At 41.8% G+C, this 19,331-nt stretch overlaps 1 protein-coding gene across 1 annotated transcript in view; it reads left to right on the forward strand.

Annotated features, from left to right (window-relative positions):
• Nucleotides 1–19,331, forward strand: part of ltn1 (listerin E3 ubiquitin protein ligase 1) — a 224,374-nt gene that overhangs the window by 191,913 nt on the left and 13,130 nt on the right. The window contains 6 exon segments of the mRNA XM_038802375.1: nucleotides 2,085–2,165; nucleotides 3,138–3,295; nucleotides 3,298–3,323; nucleotides 8,280–8,451; nucleotides 9,152–9,372; nucleotides 17,958–18,152. Of these exon segments, the coding sequence (XP_038658303.1) occupies nucleotides 2,085–2,165; nucleotides 3,138–3,295; nucleotides 3,298–3,323; nucleotides 8,280–8,451; nucleotides 9,152–9,372; nucleotides 17,958–18,152 (853 nt within the window).

Below are 19,331 nucleotides of genomic sequence, written 5' to 3' on the forward strand. Positions count from 1 at the left end.
GAGTTTCATTCCATTGATTTATAAAGAACTTACGATCTGCCCTGCCTACCCAGGAGATGAAGATGATGACTACCTCAATATATTTTGTTGTCAGTGTTTACTCTTCAGCACTGCGTCCAAAGGAGGAGTTTGCTGAAGTGCTGCAACAGTACATCTTCTGACGTAAATGTCAATCTGTTCCAACTGAGATTTCAGTTTGCAAACTAGATTGTAATAAGTGTTTATAAGTATATAAATGTGCTTTCTTTAACATTCTGCCAACATTCTGCATTTCTCAATTTGAGATTGATTTTCTTTTACACTATTCCCTGAACAAATAATCTGTTCCCAGAAAGCTTCCAGAACATGCACAGGAGTGGTCCAGATTGGTTCTCCTTTTAATATTTCAAACACTGGGAAACACTTTTGTGACATGTTCCATGGGTTTTCCCCTTTATTTTTAATCCGGCAGGGGACAAGAATTCACTAAATAATGCTGTATTGATATTTGGTGCTATTGAATAACTTAACTATTTTGTAAGCAGTTCAAATTCAGTTCTTCCACACACTCCTATATTATAACTGGATATTTTTCATACTATATTTCAAAATTTGATATAATTACATGTGTTCTCACTAAAGTTATGAGTGCTAACTAAAAGAGAAATAATTACGGGATGCAGTGCTGTTCATGTAACTGCTGAACTATCAGAATTTCGTGCCCTCGGCATTATTTGCAGAAAGACAATAATAGTAAAGCCATAGAAGTATTGACACCAATATGACATTTAATGTCTGAAAAATAGAGTTCAGTTGTATTTACACATTTTTCAGTTTCTTTAAGTACGTTGTTGATTGTGATGTAGTCCAAAAAGACATGATCAGTTGAGTATGAAGCATTGTACCAGTTTTACAATTATCTCAGTGTCAGCTTTGGAACTAGAGAATTAATCTAGGCAGTATTGAGTTTTTAACTTGATACTTTACGGTTATTTATAATGACTCGATGCCACCATTTGGATGCGATGCTAAAATCAAGTGTCATCAGTCCTCTCAGGTAAAAGACCCAGTGGTATCTCAGAAGTCAAGCATGATGCAATACATTATTGTCTTTTCCAGCTCGGCAAATTTTACAATTAGTTGATTTATTTCAGTAGTTTCGATTTCAAGTAACTTTGAAAACCACCATATTTCTAGAGCTGAGGCTTAAATGCAACATTGACCATTATACATTTAATTAAATAATGGTTTCTTGGCTGAAACTGAGAATTCTCCAACCATCCTTCTGTCCAACTAACTGCTACAAGTTTTGGTAAGGCTACACTGCTTCACCAATCAGTGATTTGGTGCAGCACGGTAGCATTGTGGATAGCACAATCGCTTCACATCTCCAGGGTCCCAGGTTCAATTCCGGCTTGGGTCACTGTCTGTGCGGAGTCTGCACATCCTCCCCGTGTGTGCGTGGGTTTCCTCCGGGTGCTCCGGTTTCCTCCCACAGTCCAAAGATGTGCAGGTTAGGTGGATTGGCCATGATAAATTGCCCTTAGTGTCCAAAATTGCCCTTAGTGTTGGGTGGGGTTACTGGGTTTATGGGGATAGGGTGGAGTTGTTGACCTTGGGTAGGGTGCTCTTTCCAAGAGCTGGTGCAGACTCGATGGGCTGAATGGCCTCCTTCTGCACTGTAAATTCTATGATTCTATGATTTTATCTTCCCTTTTCTGTCTAGACTATCCTCTGTCAGCACTGAAATCAGGAATTCACTGAGAGAAATCACTAAGGCTGGTTATAGTTGTAGTAAACCCCTCATTTACGATGACACAATGACAAAGCAACAATTTATGTTAAAGAGGAACTGTCTAATTTTACATTTTAAATAAAGGAAATAATCTAATTTTTAAACAAAATTTGGATGTATAAAATATTTTTAGTGTTTGGCCTGGTATACTTTTGCTAAGCAGGGCAAACCTACCACTATTAACTTCCAAACAACATCGCACATTCTCCTTGCACAGCAAGTAGGATGAAAAATTTTCAAATTATACTAAGTTCCTGAGGATAAAAAGACAAATTGTGACCAAATTGCTTTTGATTTCTGTAACCATCAGGTTAATGTCAGAGCTACCTACATTTGATCATGAACATCTGAAATCTTACGATGACAATGGGAATGACGAAGAACGTGCTTTGTAAGTAATGGCCTGAGAGCTCTTTATCAAAGTAACTTTGACCTCCTGAATGCCTTTCATTGTTCTTCATTCTATTAATAGATGAAGTAAAAGCTTAGACTCCAAGAGCAGTTCAATATTAAATAGTTCCATTTATATTGGTCTATCCTAGAGCTATTTTGAATAGTGCAAATCCTAGTTATAATAACCCTCAAGGCCCCCAGGGATACCCGAATTGATCTCCCCGTGGCACTCACGGAATACAAGCTTACCTGATAGTGGGCGGTGGCCCGCTCAGCTGGAGCACGTTACCGGGCTATGTAAAAGCCTATCTGGAAAGGCCTACCAGCTGACTGCTAGACCCAAGAAGGACTTATCGTGTGTACGCCACTATAACGGTCGTTTTCTATGACTACAATATACTCATGTTTATTTACTTTCAAGGGCCTGCTGGTCTTCATACTAATCATGGACACAACTGCTGTTTGAGTTTGTTTCTGTACTGCAATGGAACCTGTTTTGTAATATTTCTTCACTTCAAATTTCAAATTGATGTCAGAATTGTGCTTGTTGTTGTCGGTCAACATTAAGTATAGCCACCAAATTTGTGCCAAAGATAATCCAAAGAAGCCTACAAATTAACAATACATTTTGGTTACCTGTTTATAACCATTGCATTGATGTATAGATGCACTTTCCAAGTTTACTTGTCTTAGGGAGCTTTACAAAGACATATGAATCTGCTAACCAGTTTGTTGCTGCCAATTTGCTCAGCATATCAGTTCTATAAACAATACAAATCCTGCTCCTATAGAGCAATCGGTCCATTGAATTTGGAGGTGCTTCTTATTTTCTTAATGAAAGTTTTTAAACTGGAATTGCTCTTGAAATTGTTAAAAATAATCAAGAAACACGTGAACCAATTGAGTTTTCCTAAGATAGTGATCATGTAAACTTGTATGTTATTTTAAGAGTTTCTTTTTTATACTTCAGATCACCACCTGCAGCACTTATGTCAGTAATTGGTACTCAAGAGGCAGATTTGGAGAATATTTTCTGTAACATTCCAGTTGGAGAGTACATAGATATTGACCCACGAAGTGAAGCTTACTATTCCATTCTGGGGTACCTGCTTGCATGGAAGCTGCTTCTTATATTTTCAAAGCGTCACCATCTGAGGTAGATTTGTGTCGATTGAAGTGTCTTTTAGTGTTTAACCATGCTTTATAAATGTATTATTATTATTTATAATTGCATATCACACATATGACTTCTGGTAACAGAAAATTGCAAGACTTAGGATGCATCGGCTGGAGAGGAAAACTGCAGGGGATGGGCACAATGGAAATGTGGAGCATGTTCAAGGAACAGCTACTGCGTGTCCTTGATAAGTATGTACCTGTTAGGCAGGGAGTAAGTGGTTGAGCGAGGGAACCATGGGTTACTAAAGCAGTTGAAACACTTGTCAAGAGGAAGAAGGAGGCTTATGTGAAGATGAGACGTGATGGTTCAGTTAGGGCGCTTGAGAGTTACAAGTTAGCTAGGAAGGCTCTAAAGAGAGAGCTAAGAAGAGCCAGGCGAGGACATGAAAAGTCTTTGGCAGGTAGGATCAAGGATAACCCTAAAGCTTTCTATAGATATGTCAGGAATAAAAGAATGACTAAGATAAGAGTAGGGTCAGTCAAGGACAGTAGTGGGAAGTTGTGCGTGGAGTCCGAGGAGATAGGAGAGGTGCTAAATGAGTATTTTTCGTCTGTATTCACATAGGAAAAAGACAAAGTTGTCGAGGAGAATACTGAGATACAGGCTACTAGACTAGAAGGGCTTGAGGTTCATAAGGAGGAGGTGTTAGCGATTCTGGAAAGTGTGAAAATAGTTAAGTCCCCTGGGCCGGATGGGATTTATCCTAGGATTCTCTGGGAAGCTAGGGAGGAGATTGCTGAGCCTTTGGTTTTGATCTTTAAGTCATCTTTGTCTACAGGAATAGTGCTAGAGGACTGGAGGATAGCAAATGTTGTCCCCTTGTACAAGAAGGGGAGTAGAGATAACCCTGGTAACTATAGACCAGTGAGCCTTCCTTCTGTTGTGGGAAAAGTCTTGGAAAGGTTTATAAGAGATAGGATGTATAATCATCTGGAAAGGAATAATTTGATTAGAGATAGTCAACATGGTTTTGTGAAGGGTAGATCGTGCCTCACAAACCTCATTGAGTTCTTTGAGAAGGTGACCAAACAGTTGGATGAGGGTAAAACAGTTGATGTGGTGTATATGGATTTCAGTAAAGCGTTTGATAAGGTTCCCCACGGTAAGCTATTGCAGAAAATACAGAGGCATGGGATTCAGGGTGATTTAGCAGTTTGGATCAGAAATTGGCTAGCTGATAGAAGACAAAGGGTGGTGGTTGATGGGAAATGTTCTGACTGGTGTCCAGTTACTAGTGGTGTACCACAAGGATCTGTTTTGGGGCCGCTGCTGTTTGTCATTTTTATAAATGACCTGGAGGAGGGCGTAGAAGAATGGGTGAGTAAATTTGCAGATGACACTAAAGTCAGTGGAGTTGTGGACAGTGCAGAAGGATGTTACAAGTTACAGAGGACATAGATAAGCTGCAGAGCTGGGCTGACAGGTGGCAAATGGAGTTTAATGCAGAAAAGTGTGAGGTAATTTATTTTGGAAGGAATAACAGGAACAATGAGGTACTGGGCTAATGGTAAGATTCTTGGTAGTGTGGACAAGCAGAGAGATCCCGGTGTCCATGTCCATAGATCCCTAAACGTTGCCACCCAGGTTGAGAGGGCTGTTAAGAAGGCGTACGGTGTGTTAGCTTTTATTGGTAGAGGAATTGAGTTTCGGAGCCATGAGGTCATGTTGCAGTTATACAAAACTCTGGTGCGGCCGCATTTGGAGCATTGCGTGCAGTTCTGGTCGCCACATTATAGGAAGGATGTGGAAGCATTGGAAAGGGTACAGAGGAGATTTACAAGGATGTTGCCTGGTATGGAGGGAAGATCTTATGAGGGAAGGCTGAGTGACTTGAGGCTGTTTTCGTTAGAGAGAAGAAGGTTAAGAGGTGACTTAATTGAGGCATACGAGATGATCAGAGGATTAGATAGGGTGGACATTGAGAGCCTTTTTCCTCGGATGGTGATGTCCAGCACGAGTGGACATAGCTTTAAATTGAGGGGAGATAGATATAGGACAGATGTCAGAGGTAGGTTCTTTACTCAAGAGAGTAGTAAGGGCGTGGAATGCCCTGCCTGCAACAGTAGTGACTCGCCAACACTAAACGCATTCAAATGGTCATTGGATAGGCATATGGACGATAAGGGAATAGTGTAGAGGGACTTTAGAGGGGTTTCACAGGACGGCCAACATCGAGGGCCGAAGGGCCTGTACTGTGCTGTAATGTTCTATGTTCTAAAATTGGCACTACAAAAACCGTTATCAAATAAAAACAAAAAAAACTGGAACCAACATGAGGTCAGTCAGTATCTATAAAGAATCATAGATCATAGAATTTAGAGTGCAGAAGGAGGCCATTCGGCCCATCGAGTCTGCACCGGCTCTTGGAAAGAGCACCCTACCCAAGCCTACACCTCCACCCTATCCCCATAACCCAGTAACCCGACCCAACACTAAGGGCAATTTTGGACACTAAGGGCAATTTAGCATGGCCAGTCCACCTAACCTGCACATCTTTGGACTGTGGGAGGAAACCGGAGCACCCGGAGGAAACCCATACACACACGGGGAGAACGTGCAGACTCCGCACAGACAGTGACCCAAGCTGGGAATCGAATCTGGGACCCTGGAGCTGTGAAGCAATTGTGCTAACCACCATGCTACCGAGCTGTCAGGATATTGCCTAGAAGAGAGTGTGACCAAAATGATTCTTCACCGTTGTTGACTGACCTGTGTTTTCCTAATTTGTTTACCTTGTGCTTTTTACAATTTATGTTTACTTTTGTATGCTCAAAAGGAACTGGTCTGGAAAGGAAATTCTTGGCACACTTTGACACTATTGAAGTTGTTATAGCGATTAACCTGGGATATGCTGATAGTGCATCGCAGATAAAATAATTGACCGAGCTGAGGGCTTCTTGCCAATAAAAGTAAAATACTTTGGTATAAAATTGAAAATGTCTGAAAACAGAAGTCTTGAAACAATGTGCATTAAGATGTCAGATTTGAATCAGGGGTAGAATTCTTGCTTTTGAGGAGGTGATGGATTCAGGTCCCAGCCAAGTGGCTTAGTGTGATACCAAGGGAGCACTGTACTGTCAGATGGGTCATCTTTCAGATAAGCTATTAAATCAAGGCTATTAAATCAGGTGGACAAAAACAATTTCATGACACTTTTAAAGTTGGGGAGAAGAACTCTCTGCGTGTATTGACTAGTATTTATTCCTCAACCATCATCACTAATCAAACAGATTATCTCATTACTGTTTTTCGAACCTTGCCGTGCGTCCCTTATCTGCCACATTTCTTGCATTACAACTGTGACTACACTTGAAAAAATGGCAACAGTTTTTTAGACATGAGAGACAATATATAATGCACATTTCTTTCTCTGTTTACTGAGCAAGGAAGATACACTAATGCCACTCGACATAGCACTAACCTATTTTAGTAGGAGCCAATTTTTTTTTCCTAAACTGATCCCTTATCAGCTTGAAACTTAACAATTTTGTGGCACTTGTTTTGTGTTTTTTTAAAAAATTAAAACCATGTTACCTATACTCTTCGGTATGCTAAAAGTTTAAGTATGTCTCTTCGAACTTCTTCAGTTTATAGAAAATGCTCATTTCTAGCCACTCTTCTTAGCTTGGAGTTATATTTCCTGTTCTTCACTCCAGGCTGGCAAACCGCCCGTCTAAGAATAAATCACCCACTCTATCTAGACTATTTCTCCATGCACCAAATGTGGCATCCAGCCTTGTCAGCTCATACTTGTGGTTTGCATAAATGGGAGCCAGCCTTGAAGCTGCCCCCAACTTAAAATACTGGTGGAGTTGCCTCCATATTTTTAGCATAGACACCACCACTGGGTTCGTTGAGTACCTTGCTGGCTCCAATTGAAGTTGAGCTGTTAGCTCCAAACCTGTGCCCTTACATGACCCTGATTCCATCTGAACCTAGAGAGTCATCGTACCCTGCACCACCCCACCACCACCTCCTTGTTGGCGCCCAATAATAGTACAGCAAATTTGGCAGCTCCAGACACCCTACCTGTCTCTCACTCTGGAGATCGCCCCTCCGATTGGTGGGGTATCCAAATCTTGCACTGTAGCCAGCAGTTTCATAAACGATATGTTATCCCAATTTGGAGCGTACACATTCACTGGAACTGCCGCCTTCCCCTCCAATGCTCCTACTACCATCACATTCTGTCCACCCTGATCAGATATAACCCTCTCCACCCGGAACTGAACTCTCTTATTAATTAAAATCGCCACCCCAGGCCCAACTATCAAAGCCCAAGTCAAACCCCTGGCTCACCCAGGATTTCCGGAGTCTAGTCTGGTCCCGTACCGACATGTGAGTCTCTTGTAAAAATACCAAGTCGGCTCCCAAATTCTTTAAACGTTCAAAAACCCTCACCCTCTACTGCCCCCCCTCCCTCAGGCCTTGCACATTCCAGGTGACTAACTGAGTAGGGGGCCTCTTACAACCCCCATCCACCCTCGAGTCAGCCATTATCACAGTGATGCCTCATACTTTCATCCCAGGTTCCTTGGCCTCAGACTCATCAGCCGCCTGCCCCACTCAAAGGGTGAAACAAAGGAAATCCCCTGGTCACTGTTAGCCTCCTCTCCGCCCCCCCCAAAAAGCCGGCAGACTGCCTGCTGCCTCAACCGACCCCCTCCACAACAAAGATCCCAGACTTATCGAGCCTCGCCAAATCGCAGCCCCACCCCCCATACCACTCTCACTCACTAGCCTAGTATTTTGTGCTGGCAAGGTATGTTCCCCTCCCCCACCCCCAGGTTCTAGACTATTAACATTACCACATAGAAAGTGAAAAATGTAACAGGCTTGTAATGATTGTAACTGCAATTTTGTCCAGCAAGATGATGGAATCAAAAAAGCACATGTTTATGGGATGACCATTTTTTTGTTTTTCTTCTCTAGTTGCGGGCTATATATGCAATTTATCTTCGTAAGAGTAAATGCTTACACAGATTACTGCAACATCTCTTCAGACTGATGCCAGAAAATCCAACTATTTCTGGACAGGTTGCTGATTCTGCCAGTAAAGGGTTACGGACACTATTCAGTGAGAAACATGTCATTCTCCTACAAGGTATGGAAATAAATAAGGATAGAAGAAGTTTATTCTAAAGTCACTTAAACCTGTACAGCCTTTGGCTTAAAGACTCATTGACATTATCTGATTTTCCTAAAAGTTAATATTTAAATAAATATGGAGGAATGAGTAGTTTGGTTTATTTGGACTGCTGATAGCATCAAGCTCCTGAATTTCCACGCAAAGTTTCCCGACTTCTCTCTTTTCTTTCTTTAAGACATTCCTTAAAAGTTAACTTTCACCAAACCTAATGTTTCACTTGTCCTAATGTTTCTTTGGCATGGTGACAGTTGTTTGGTCCAATTACACACCAAGGAAGCTACTTGAGATGTTTTACCATAGTAAAGGTGTTTCATAAATCCAAATTATTGTTGCATCTCAATCAATCTGCAGTGGCAGACTTTGGCACAGTGAACCCTGCATTAATATTGCTACACCAAAGTAGAAGATGTAACCGCACTTGAAATTTTGTTCCAGAAATGCAATTAATTAAAAAGTGGTAAACGTCTCTGCACTTCTATGTCATTTCTTATCGCCAACAATAAAATATTGAAAAATCAATTTTACTGGTGTATAAATGAAACTGTGTACTCATTGAAAAACATGAGTTTTTTTGATAACTAGAATTTAGAATTTTAGTTCTCAAGACAATCTTTAATAAATATTAAATTAAGTCATGAAAATTTTGTTTTATTAGAGAGAGAAGCTTTAAACACAGAGATTTCCAAGTTGGCTTGTGCTGTATATTATAGCGTTTTGGAAGATTTGCCAGCCACAGTTCGCCTTTGGTGGAATAGCCAAGACAAGCGTTTGTCCTGCACAGTGGATAAATACACCAGCAGATATGTTAGCAGCATTCTTTCTTCACAGGAAATTTCAGCTGTGCAAACCAGTACGCAAACATTCAAAAGCATGGTGGTTAGTGATCATTTTTGACGTATTCAGAATTTTATTTTGCTGCATGAACTTTGGCACATGCCTTTTATTTCATAGGGTATCATTTGAGTAAATTGCAAAGAACAAACGTTATAGAAATTCTTGTGCTTGAACTGAATTTGGACTGATTATTCCGCCTCTTGGTTAATGTGATTTGAAGTAAATTAAATGATATAGTTCTAAAATTATAAATTCCTGAGATCTCCAAAGATTCTGCATATTGTCAATCGCCTACTCGACACACCCTCCACCACTTACACTCCTCATGGTTAGAATGGGCAACAGCCTATGTTGGACAATTAACAGTAACCAGACCATCAGTTGTTTTTCAAACTTTTTCTCCCGACCCATTTTGCCAATCTGCCGAACTTCGCAACACACATCACATTCGCTTACCTTTAACGCAAAAGGGGAGTCTGCTTGATCCTCACTATCTCATTTCAATCAGGTTCACAGGCGGAGAGGGCAATGCATATATCAGGTGCAGAGTTCAGCTAGATCCTTTGTGCCACCGTCATATTTGGGAGAACGGAAAATCCAACCTTGCACATGTAGGTCGTCGTGAAGGGCAATAGCAACACAATGCTTGTTTTACTCAGCACTGGATACTCTTAACTCCAGAATTATGACAGAATCTTTGGCTTTTACTGTGTTTTTAATGTTCTGTCACAGGTCAGGTACTAGCAGCATAGTCTTTTCATTTGGATCAGTTGCAAGTTAATAACTGACTCTAGGGTCTCCAACTCAAAAGGAGTTTATCACCCACCACTTTGCTTTCAAAATCTGCAACTTCTCTAATTTGCCAGTACTTCCCTGCATATAACAGGTGGGCTTTGCATCCTTATTTGCATTGGTGGAATTGTGAGAACCATACCTCAAAAAATCATCTTTTATACTGCCTTGTTCCCAAGTTAAGTTTCTTCTTTGTAGGCTGTTAACCAGAGGCACTGGAGCTCTGTACAGAGCTGACAGTAGCTCTGCTCTGTCCTGCCATGGATTCTCCTGAGCAGCGCTCTGCAGCAGATTCAGATGTGAGATCCTGGCCTGTGGGTACTCTACCCATTTGTGTCTCTGGCCGTCCCTTTCTTATAGCAAAATTATTCATCTTCACAGTCCTCTTGCCTTGCTTGCTAGCAGCTAGATAATGGAAGCAGTTCTCTTCCATGATTTGCTGGCAAAAGCATGTACGTACAGGATGCTGCTCACTGCTGACACTTATGGTCGAAAGGCCGCACACAGCCTCATTTTGTTCTTATTCAAAAGGCAGCGGTGGCTGTCATTCTCAATGAAAATGTCAGTAGGAGCCATTGGGTGCTTCTCCTGTGATCAAGACCACCGCAGGAACGCTGTGACCGATCGCTCCGCGACTATCCCGTCACCGCCTGCGACCTACCCACGGGTCAAGAAAAATCCTGTTATAAATGCCAATTACTAAGACGCTGTCTATAATGTATTACCGGTGACAGCTATCTCTCACAGTATCAGCTTTTTTTTATAAAATGTATTTTATTCCAAACGTATATGAAAAGTTACAACATATACACAATTTGTGAAACAAACGTCCCAACAGACAACTCTACAGTTTGTACAAATTTTTCCCTTTTTTCGCTCCCCACCACCCTGCGGCGAACAACTCCTCAAACACGGTCACGAACATCCCCCACCTTGCCTCGAAACCCTCCACTGAACCGCTTCACTCATATTTGATCTTTTCCAGCCGAAGAAAGTCATATAAGTCACCCAGCCAGGCCGCTACCCCCGATGGTGTTGCTGACCGGATCTCCAGTAAAATTTGTTGGCAGGCAATCAGAGAGGCATAGACCACAACATCGGACTTCCTCCCCTCCTTCTCGATTTTCCTAAATATCGCCACCAAGGGGTCCGGCTCAGCCTCTTCCCTCACCATCCTTGTTAGTGCTGCGATCACTCCCGCACAGAATGTCTCCAACTTTTCGCAGCCCCAGAACATATGTGCGTGATTCGCTGGCGGCCGCCCACACTTCTCACACTCGTCTCACACCCCCTGAAAGGTTAGGTTAGATGTATTGACCATGCGAAAGTGCCCTTCGTGTCCAAACGTTAGGTGGTAGGTGGGGTAATGGGATGGGGCAGCGGTGTGGGCCTGGGTGGGGTGTTCCTTCAGAGAATCGGTGTAGACTCGATGGGCCAAATGGTCTCCTTCTGCACTGTAGGTATTCCATTTCTATGTTAGTATGCAGTTTCAGCAAGTGAGTCGAGAGGCAAATGCAATGTTGTTGTTATTGTAAATGGAATGTAATATAAAAGTAGGGATGTTTTGATATAGTTGCATAGAGTACAGATTAATCACATCTGGACCACTGTGTACAATTTTCATTTTCTTATTTGTATTGGGTTCTGTTTCCTCCCACAGTCCAATGTGCAAGTTAGGTGGGTTGGCCATGCTAAATTGTCCTTAGTATCCAAAAAAGGTTAGGTGGGGTTACTGCGTTATGGGGACAGGGTGGAGTTGTGGGCTTAATTAGGGTGCCCTTTCCAAGGGCTGGTGCAGACGCGATGGGCCTCCTTCTGCACTGTAAATTCTATGATTCACACATTCTTGCCATGTTATATGTACCCTGTTGACAACTTTGAATTGTAACAGGCTCATCCTTGCGCACGAGGAGGTCGCATTTAGCCTTCGTAGCGCCTCACACTATACTCCCCAGTTTATCTCCCCTCCCAGCTCCCCTTCTCCTTAATCTTCACCACCCGCTCACTTCCCAGTTCTCCCAGGCACCTGTATATATCTCCGATCCTGCCCTCCCCTTCCACATCGGAAGCAATCGTCGCTGCAGCAGGGTGTACTTTGGCAACCTGGGGAACTCTTTCCAAACCTTCCGCTACACAGCAGGGCTAGTTTCGCTCAGTGGGCTAGACAGCTGGTTTGTGATGCAGAACAAGGCCAGCAGCGTGGGTTCAATTCCTGTACCAGCTGAGAATTTTTAATTCTCCCCCTGTGTACCCAAACAGGCGTCGTAATGTGGCGACCTGGGACTTTTCACAGTAACTTCATTACTGCTCTTGCAGAAGGAGTCCAGGGAGTTAGGCAGTAAACTAAGAAGCAGGACCTTTTAGGGTTGTAATCTCAGGTTTACTCCCTGTGCCACGTGCCAGTGAGGCTAGAAATAGGAGGATAGTGCAGCTAAACACGTGGCTAAACCAGTGGTTTAGGAAGAAGGGTTTCAGATTTCTGGACCATTGGGATCTCTTCCAGGAGTGCGACCTGAACAAGAAGGACGGGTTCCATCTAAACTCGAGGGGCACCAATATCTTGGCTGGGAGGTTTGCTAGTGTCACTCGGGAGGATTTAAACTAATATGACAGGGGGGTGGGAACCAGAGCATTAGCTTAGAAGGTGCCATAACTGAAGGGGAAATAGAGAACAAAAATATGAGAACAATATCACCCTCAGGCAGAGCAAAAAAGGTGAAAAGTGTGAGAAGGGAGGTGATCAATGCAGGATTGAGGGTGTTGTACCTAAACGCGCGCAGTATACGGAACAAGGTAAATGAGCTTGTTGCGCACATTGAAATTGGCTGGTACGATGGTGTGGGCATCACAGAGACGTGGCTGCAAGGGGATCAGGGTTGGGATCTAAATACCCAAGGATGTACGTCCTATCGAAAGGACGGGCAGATGGGTAAAGGGGGCAGGGTTGCATTGTTAGTAAAGAATGCAGTTAAATCGATAGCAAGGAGCGATATAGAATCAGAAGGCATAGAGACTCTGTGGGTAGAGTTGAGGAATCGCAAAGGTAAAAAGACCCTGATGGGAGTTATGTACAGACCCCCTAGCAGTAGTCAGGATGTGGGGCAGAAAATAAATCAGGAAACAGAGAAAGCATGTAAAAAAGGCAATATCGCAATAATCATGGGGACTTCAATATGCATGTGAACTGGGAAAATCAGGTTGGTAATGGATCCTAAGAAAAATAATTTGTGGAATGTTTAAGAGATTTTTTTTGGAGCAACTTATGGTAGAGCCTACTAGGGAACCAGCAATTCTGGATTTGATGATGTGTAATGAGGCAGACTTGATTAGAGAACTTAAGGTAAAGGAACCCTTAGGGAGCAGTGACCACAATATGATAGAATTTACCCTGCAGTTTGAGAGGGAGAAGCTGCAATCAGATGAAATGGTATTACAATTAAATAAGGATAACCACAAAGACATGAGGGAGGAGGTGGCCAGAGTTAATTGGAAAAGGAGCCTAGCAGGCAAGGCAGTGGAACAGCAATGGCAGGAATTTTGGGGGATATTCGGCACAGCAGAAATTCATCCCAAGAAGGAGGAAACATGCTGAGGGGAGGGCAAGGCATCCATGGCTGATGAGGGAAGTCAAGGACAGTATAAAAGCTAATGAATAAAAACACACAAAGTAGCAAGGATCAGTGGGAAGCCAGAGGATTGGGAATCCTTTAAAAGCAAGCAGAGGACAACTAAAAAGCAATAAGGGGATAGAAGATAAAATGATTGCAGGCTAGCTAGTAATATAAAAGAAGATAGGAAGAGTTTCTTTCAATAAATAAAAGGTAAGCGAGAGGCAAAAATAGACATTGGACCACTGGAAAACGTGGCTGGAGAAGCAATAATAGGAAACAAAGAAATGGCAAACGAACTGAATAGTTACTTTACATCAGTCTTCATGGTGGAAGACACCAGTGGGATTCCAGAGCTCCAAGAGAACCAGGGGCAGAGGTGAGTGCCGTGGCCATCACTAAGGAGAAGGTTCTGGGGAAACTGAAAGGTCTGAAGGTGGATAAGTCACCTGGACCGGATGGACTACACCCCTGGGTCCGAAAAGAGATAGCTGAGGAGATTGTGGAGGCATTGGTGGTGATCTTTTAGGAATCACTGGAGGCAGGAAGGGTCCCAGAGGACTAGAAATTGGCGAATGCAATACCACTGTTTAAGAAGGGAGGGAGGCAGAAGACAGAAAATTATAGGCCGGTTAGCCTGACTTCGGTCATTGGTAAGATTTTAGAGTCCGTTATTAAAGATGAGATCGTAGAGTACTTGGATGTGCATGGTAAATAGGACTGAGTCAGCACAGCTTTGTCAAAGGGAGGTCATGTCTGACAAATCTGTTAGAGTTCTTTGAGGTGGTAACAAGGAAGTTAGACAAAGGAGAACCAGTGGACGTGATTTATTTAGATTTCCAGAAGGCCTTTGACAAGGTGCTGCAAAGGAGATTGTTAAATACGTTAAGAGCCCATGGTGCTAAGGGTAAGATCCTGGCATGTATCGAGATTGGCTGACTGGCGGAAGGCAGTGAGTGGGGATAAAGGGGTCTTTTTCGGGATGGCAGCCGGTGACTAGTGGTGTGCCTCAGGGGTCTGTGCTGGGACCACAACATTTCACAATGTACATTATTGATCTGGAAGAAGGAACTGAAGGCTTGGTTGCTAAGTTTGCAGATGATACAAAGATCTGTAGAGGGACAGGTAGTATTGAGAAAGCAAGGGGGCTGCAGAAGGACTTGGACAAGCTGGGAAAGTGGGCAATGAAGTGGTAAATGAAATACAATGTGGAAAAGTGTGAGGTTATGCACTTTGGAAAGTGGAATTTGGGCATAGACTATTTTCTAAATGGGGAAATGCTTAGGAAATCAAAAGCCCACAAAGGAACTTGGGAGTCCTTGTTCACGATTCTCTTAAGGTTAACGTACAGGTTCAGTCGGCAGTGAAGAAGGCAAATGCAATGTTAGCATTCATGTCAAGAGGGCTAGAATACAAGACCAGGGATGTACTTCTGAGGCTGTATAAGGCTTTGATGAGACTCTATTTGGAGTATTGTGAGCAGTTTTGGGTCCTGTATCTAAGGAAGGATGTGCTGGCCTTGGAAAAGGTCTAGAGGAGGTTCACAAGAATGATTGCTGTAATGAACAGCTTGTCGTATGAGGAACGGTTGAGGACTCTGGGTCTGTACTTGTTGGAGTTCAGAAGGATGAGGGGGGATCTTATTGAAACTTACAGGATACTGCAAGGCCTGGATAGAGTGGATGTGGCGAGGATGTTTCCACTTGTCGGAAAAACTAGAACCAGAGGACACCATCTCAGACTAAAGGGACGATATTAAAACACAGATGAGGAGGGATTTCTTCAGCTAGAGGGGGTGAATCTGTGGAACTCTTTGCCGCAGAAGGCTGTGGAGGCCAAATCAATAAGTGTCTTTCAGACAGAGGTAGATAGATTCTTGATTAATAAGGGGATCAGGGGTTATGGGGAGAAGGCAGGAGAATGGGGATCAGAAAAATATCAGCCATGATTGAATGGCGGAGCATACTCGATGGGCCGAGTGGCCTAATTCTTATTCTATGTCTTATGGTCCTTGAGAGGATGCAGATTAGGTTTAACAGAATAGCTCCATGTTTTTTTTTAAATTTAGAGTTCCAATTATTTTTTTCCAATTAAGGGGCAATTTAGCATGGCCAAACCACCTAACCTGCACATCTTTGGGTTGTGGGGGTGAAACACATGCATACATGGGGACAATGTGCAAACTCCACACAGACAGTCACCCAAGGCCGGGATTCGAACCTGGGTCCTCAGCGCAATATGGTTCCATGTTTGAGGGATTTTGGCCACACAGTTAGGTTGGAGAAAGTGGGACTCTTTTCCTTGAATCAAAGGTGATAAAGAGCTGATTTTTAGAAGTATTTGTTATAAGATTATGACCAGTTTAGGAAAGGTAGACAAGGCTGTTCCCATTAGCTGATGGTACATGGACTAGTGGACGATTTAACGTTTGGGCAAGAGGTGCAAGGAGGATGTGAGGAAGCTTTTTTACACCGCAAATGATAGGCTCGTAGAAGCAAACACAATCATTGATTGCAAAAGAAAGTTAGATGGACACTTGAGGGATAAGGCACGATGGCACAGTGGTTAGCACTGCTGCCTCACTGCTCCGGGAATCTGGGTTCAATTCCGGCCTTGGGTAACTGTCTGTGCGGAGTTTGCACTTTCTCCCCGTGTCTGCGTGAGTTTCCTCCGGGTGTTCTGGTTTCCTCCCACAGTCCAAAGATGTGCAGATTAGGTTGATTGGCCATGCTAAATTGCCCCTAGTGTCCAAAAGGTTAGGTGGGGTTACTGGGTTACAGAGATAGGGTGGAGACGTGGGCTTAAGTAGGATGCTCTTTCCAAGGTGCTGGTGCAGACTCAATGGGCCAAGTGGCTTCCTGCACTGTCAATTCGATGAAATGCCACAGGTGCAGTTTGTTGCCTCTGCAGGTCATGGATGTGAATCCTGGAGCATTTTGAGCGGGTCTAGTATTTTGGGTAATCTATAGCTCACTTACCTTCAGAGATAAATCTCTGCTTGGCCAAATAAATACTGAGGAAATAATTTCAGTCAGGACTTACTGCAAGGTGGATGGCAGTATTAGACCAGTTGTCAGAAAAATAATTCACTCAACTGTTATCTTGATGATCGCAATGCTCCACCCAAAACTTGATACGAATGAATTGAAAGAGAACACCACTTCAAGGCAATGTCCGAATGATGAGGGTGAACAAGACCTTGATGAAAAGAATAGCCTTTGTTCTGTAGTTCTGACATTGCTTCATGCTAAGAGGCAGCACGTTGATAGAGCCAGACTGTGACATGTTAAGAAAAATTAACAATGTTTGACTCCCATATTACTAGAGACAAATGGGACAGATCTGAATCACAGACTTCTTAGGCATAAACATATATGACTGCTGTGGTATAAAGTTCAGTACAATTATTTTTTTTGTAATGTGTAGCTTATTTACTTTAAATCCTTAGGAAAGGTGGTTTAATGTTGTTTGTAAAACTGTAAACACTCTAATTTAGTTTGTTCGCACTCTTGTGGATTATAAATGCCAAATCACCCGTTTCCGTACTGTTTCTTCATTGTAACTTGGATTTGGTGGCATTCAGAATTTGAAGTTAATGTTTGAGCATCTTTTAATCATCCACTTCTTTATGGAGAGCAAATTTTGAGTACACCAACTCGCTCACTATAAACAGTTGTAATTGTATATCATTTTCCAAGGTTATGATATTGCCTTTATCAACTGTAGGCTCCATAAATTCTTAAATTATCTACTCCACTAAAATAATTATATTCAAATATTTGCCCAATAACCATACTCTGTGACAACCTGAGAACAACTGGTGTGATATTGATTGTGTGTACACACTTTTAACATCATATTTAATGTTACAAAAAACAATATTGCATTGGCCTTGTCTTTTACACCAATAGTACTTCCACAGACTTGGGGATATTAGTTGGTGGTATCACCCAAGAAACTCCACCCTATCCAGGCTTTCTAAATCCTATTATTTTTGCTTAGAAACAAATAAAAGTCACAGATTTGTGTTTTGGATGTAATATTATAATTCTTGTAATTATTGCAAGTAGTGCTTGTGTTTTACAAGATTGATTATATGATTGAAACATGTAGTATATTTACAGCAACTAATTTACTTGTAACAAAACAGCCTATCCTGAAAACTGTTAAAGCTTGGCATTGCACAGTTCAAGTGTTTTCAGCTGTTTACTTTGTGTTTCATATTAGGTGAAAGCCCGTCCTGTGGCCCGAGAGGTACTTGCTACCTATTCTGTGGATGACATATTCATTGAACTTGTTATACATTTACCAGCAAACTATCCTCTTGGGTCAATCACTGTAGAAAGTGGAAAACGAGTTGGTGTGGCTGTTCAGCAATGGCGCAACTGGATGATGCAGCTAAATACGTTTCTTAATCTTCAGGTACTGTAAGATTAAAGATAATGGGATATTTCAATCAGCTAATACATTTGTTAAACACTAACCTACATTATGTAACCAGATTCACTTTACTGTAAATTGATTTCAGAGTTTCTTTCCCTTGTTTCACTATATATTTTAGAAATGTGGCTTGCACATGTTCTGTTCAAGGATATGACGAAGACATGGTCTTCAGTTTATTTTAATTTACCTAAACTGGGCACTGCAGATGCACAAGCAGGGTGCAAGTTGACTTTCCTTGCATTTTATTTCCTTTTTTAGTTGGCTGGAACAAAGTTGAAAATTTAGAGGACCCTAAAATATCAACCAAGCTTTTTTCTCAGGATGATGTAACACATTCTTTTTTTTTCTGTTAGAGAATTAAATAGCACCATGTAATTATAATCTAAGTGTAATAAGTATAATAGTAGACAGCACCATAATGTTCGACACAGCATGTGGGACAACCCCACTTTTTCAGCTCAAAAAAGGAAGTTTAACCTTATACTCGACATATAAATTGACATCCTCCTACCACTTTTCCCAAGTCTACCTGGATTGTACCAGTTTAGAAAGTATCAATTTGAAGAATGTTGAAATGTAGTATGACTGACCATGGGAAAGAAATGTTGAACTTTATAGTTGCATGAAAAAGATAATTTAGAACTCTAAAATAAATAATTTACCAGTAATGAAACTATGTTGAGAATTTACTATGAAATGCCTGTTAATTTTTTTATCCTAGCTATTAACATTTTTCTTTGTTAAACAATAAAATCATCCAGAGGACAAAGCCCTGTGTGTGTGTGTGTGTACCTTTTATCACATCGGTTTTCTGGATTGCTGTAATCTGCAGTAGTTTTATGGGGATTATTCACTGAAGCATGAGGCAGGGACACTGGTATGCCTTAAAGGCAATTGGGGAGGGTTTCAGTGTATGTTTAATAATAAATGTCTATGAATAAATGAATATTTTTTAATGTTAACTGAATGTGTACAATTCCAGTTAATATCAAAGCAGAAACTGAGTTTTTAAGGATTATTTGTACATCAGTTTGTCAGATACAGATCGATGGTCACCGATCGATGTTGCTTTTCAATTGGTAGATTATAATAGAGGGAAGAAAAAACTTGAATTTTTGCAATAGAATTAATATATGTTCAGTGCACCTCTTGTTATCT

The sequence above is a fragment of the Scyliorhinus canicula genome, chromosome 7 (assembly GCF_902713615.1).
Source record: "Scyliorhinus canicula chromosome 7, sScyCan1.1, whole genome shotgun sequence".
NCBI classification, from domain to species: domain Eukaryota; kingdom Metazoa; phylum Chordata; class Chondrichthyes; order Carcharhiniformes; family Scyliorhinidae; genus Scyliorhinus; species Scyliorhinus canicula.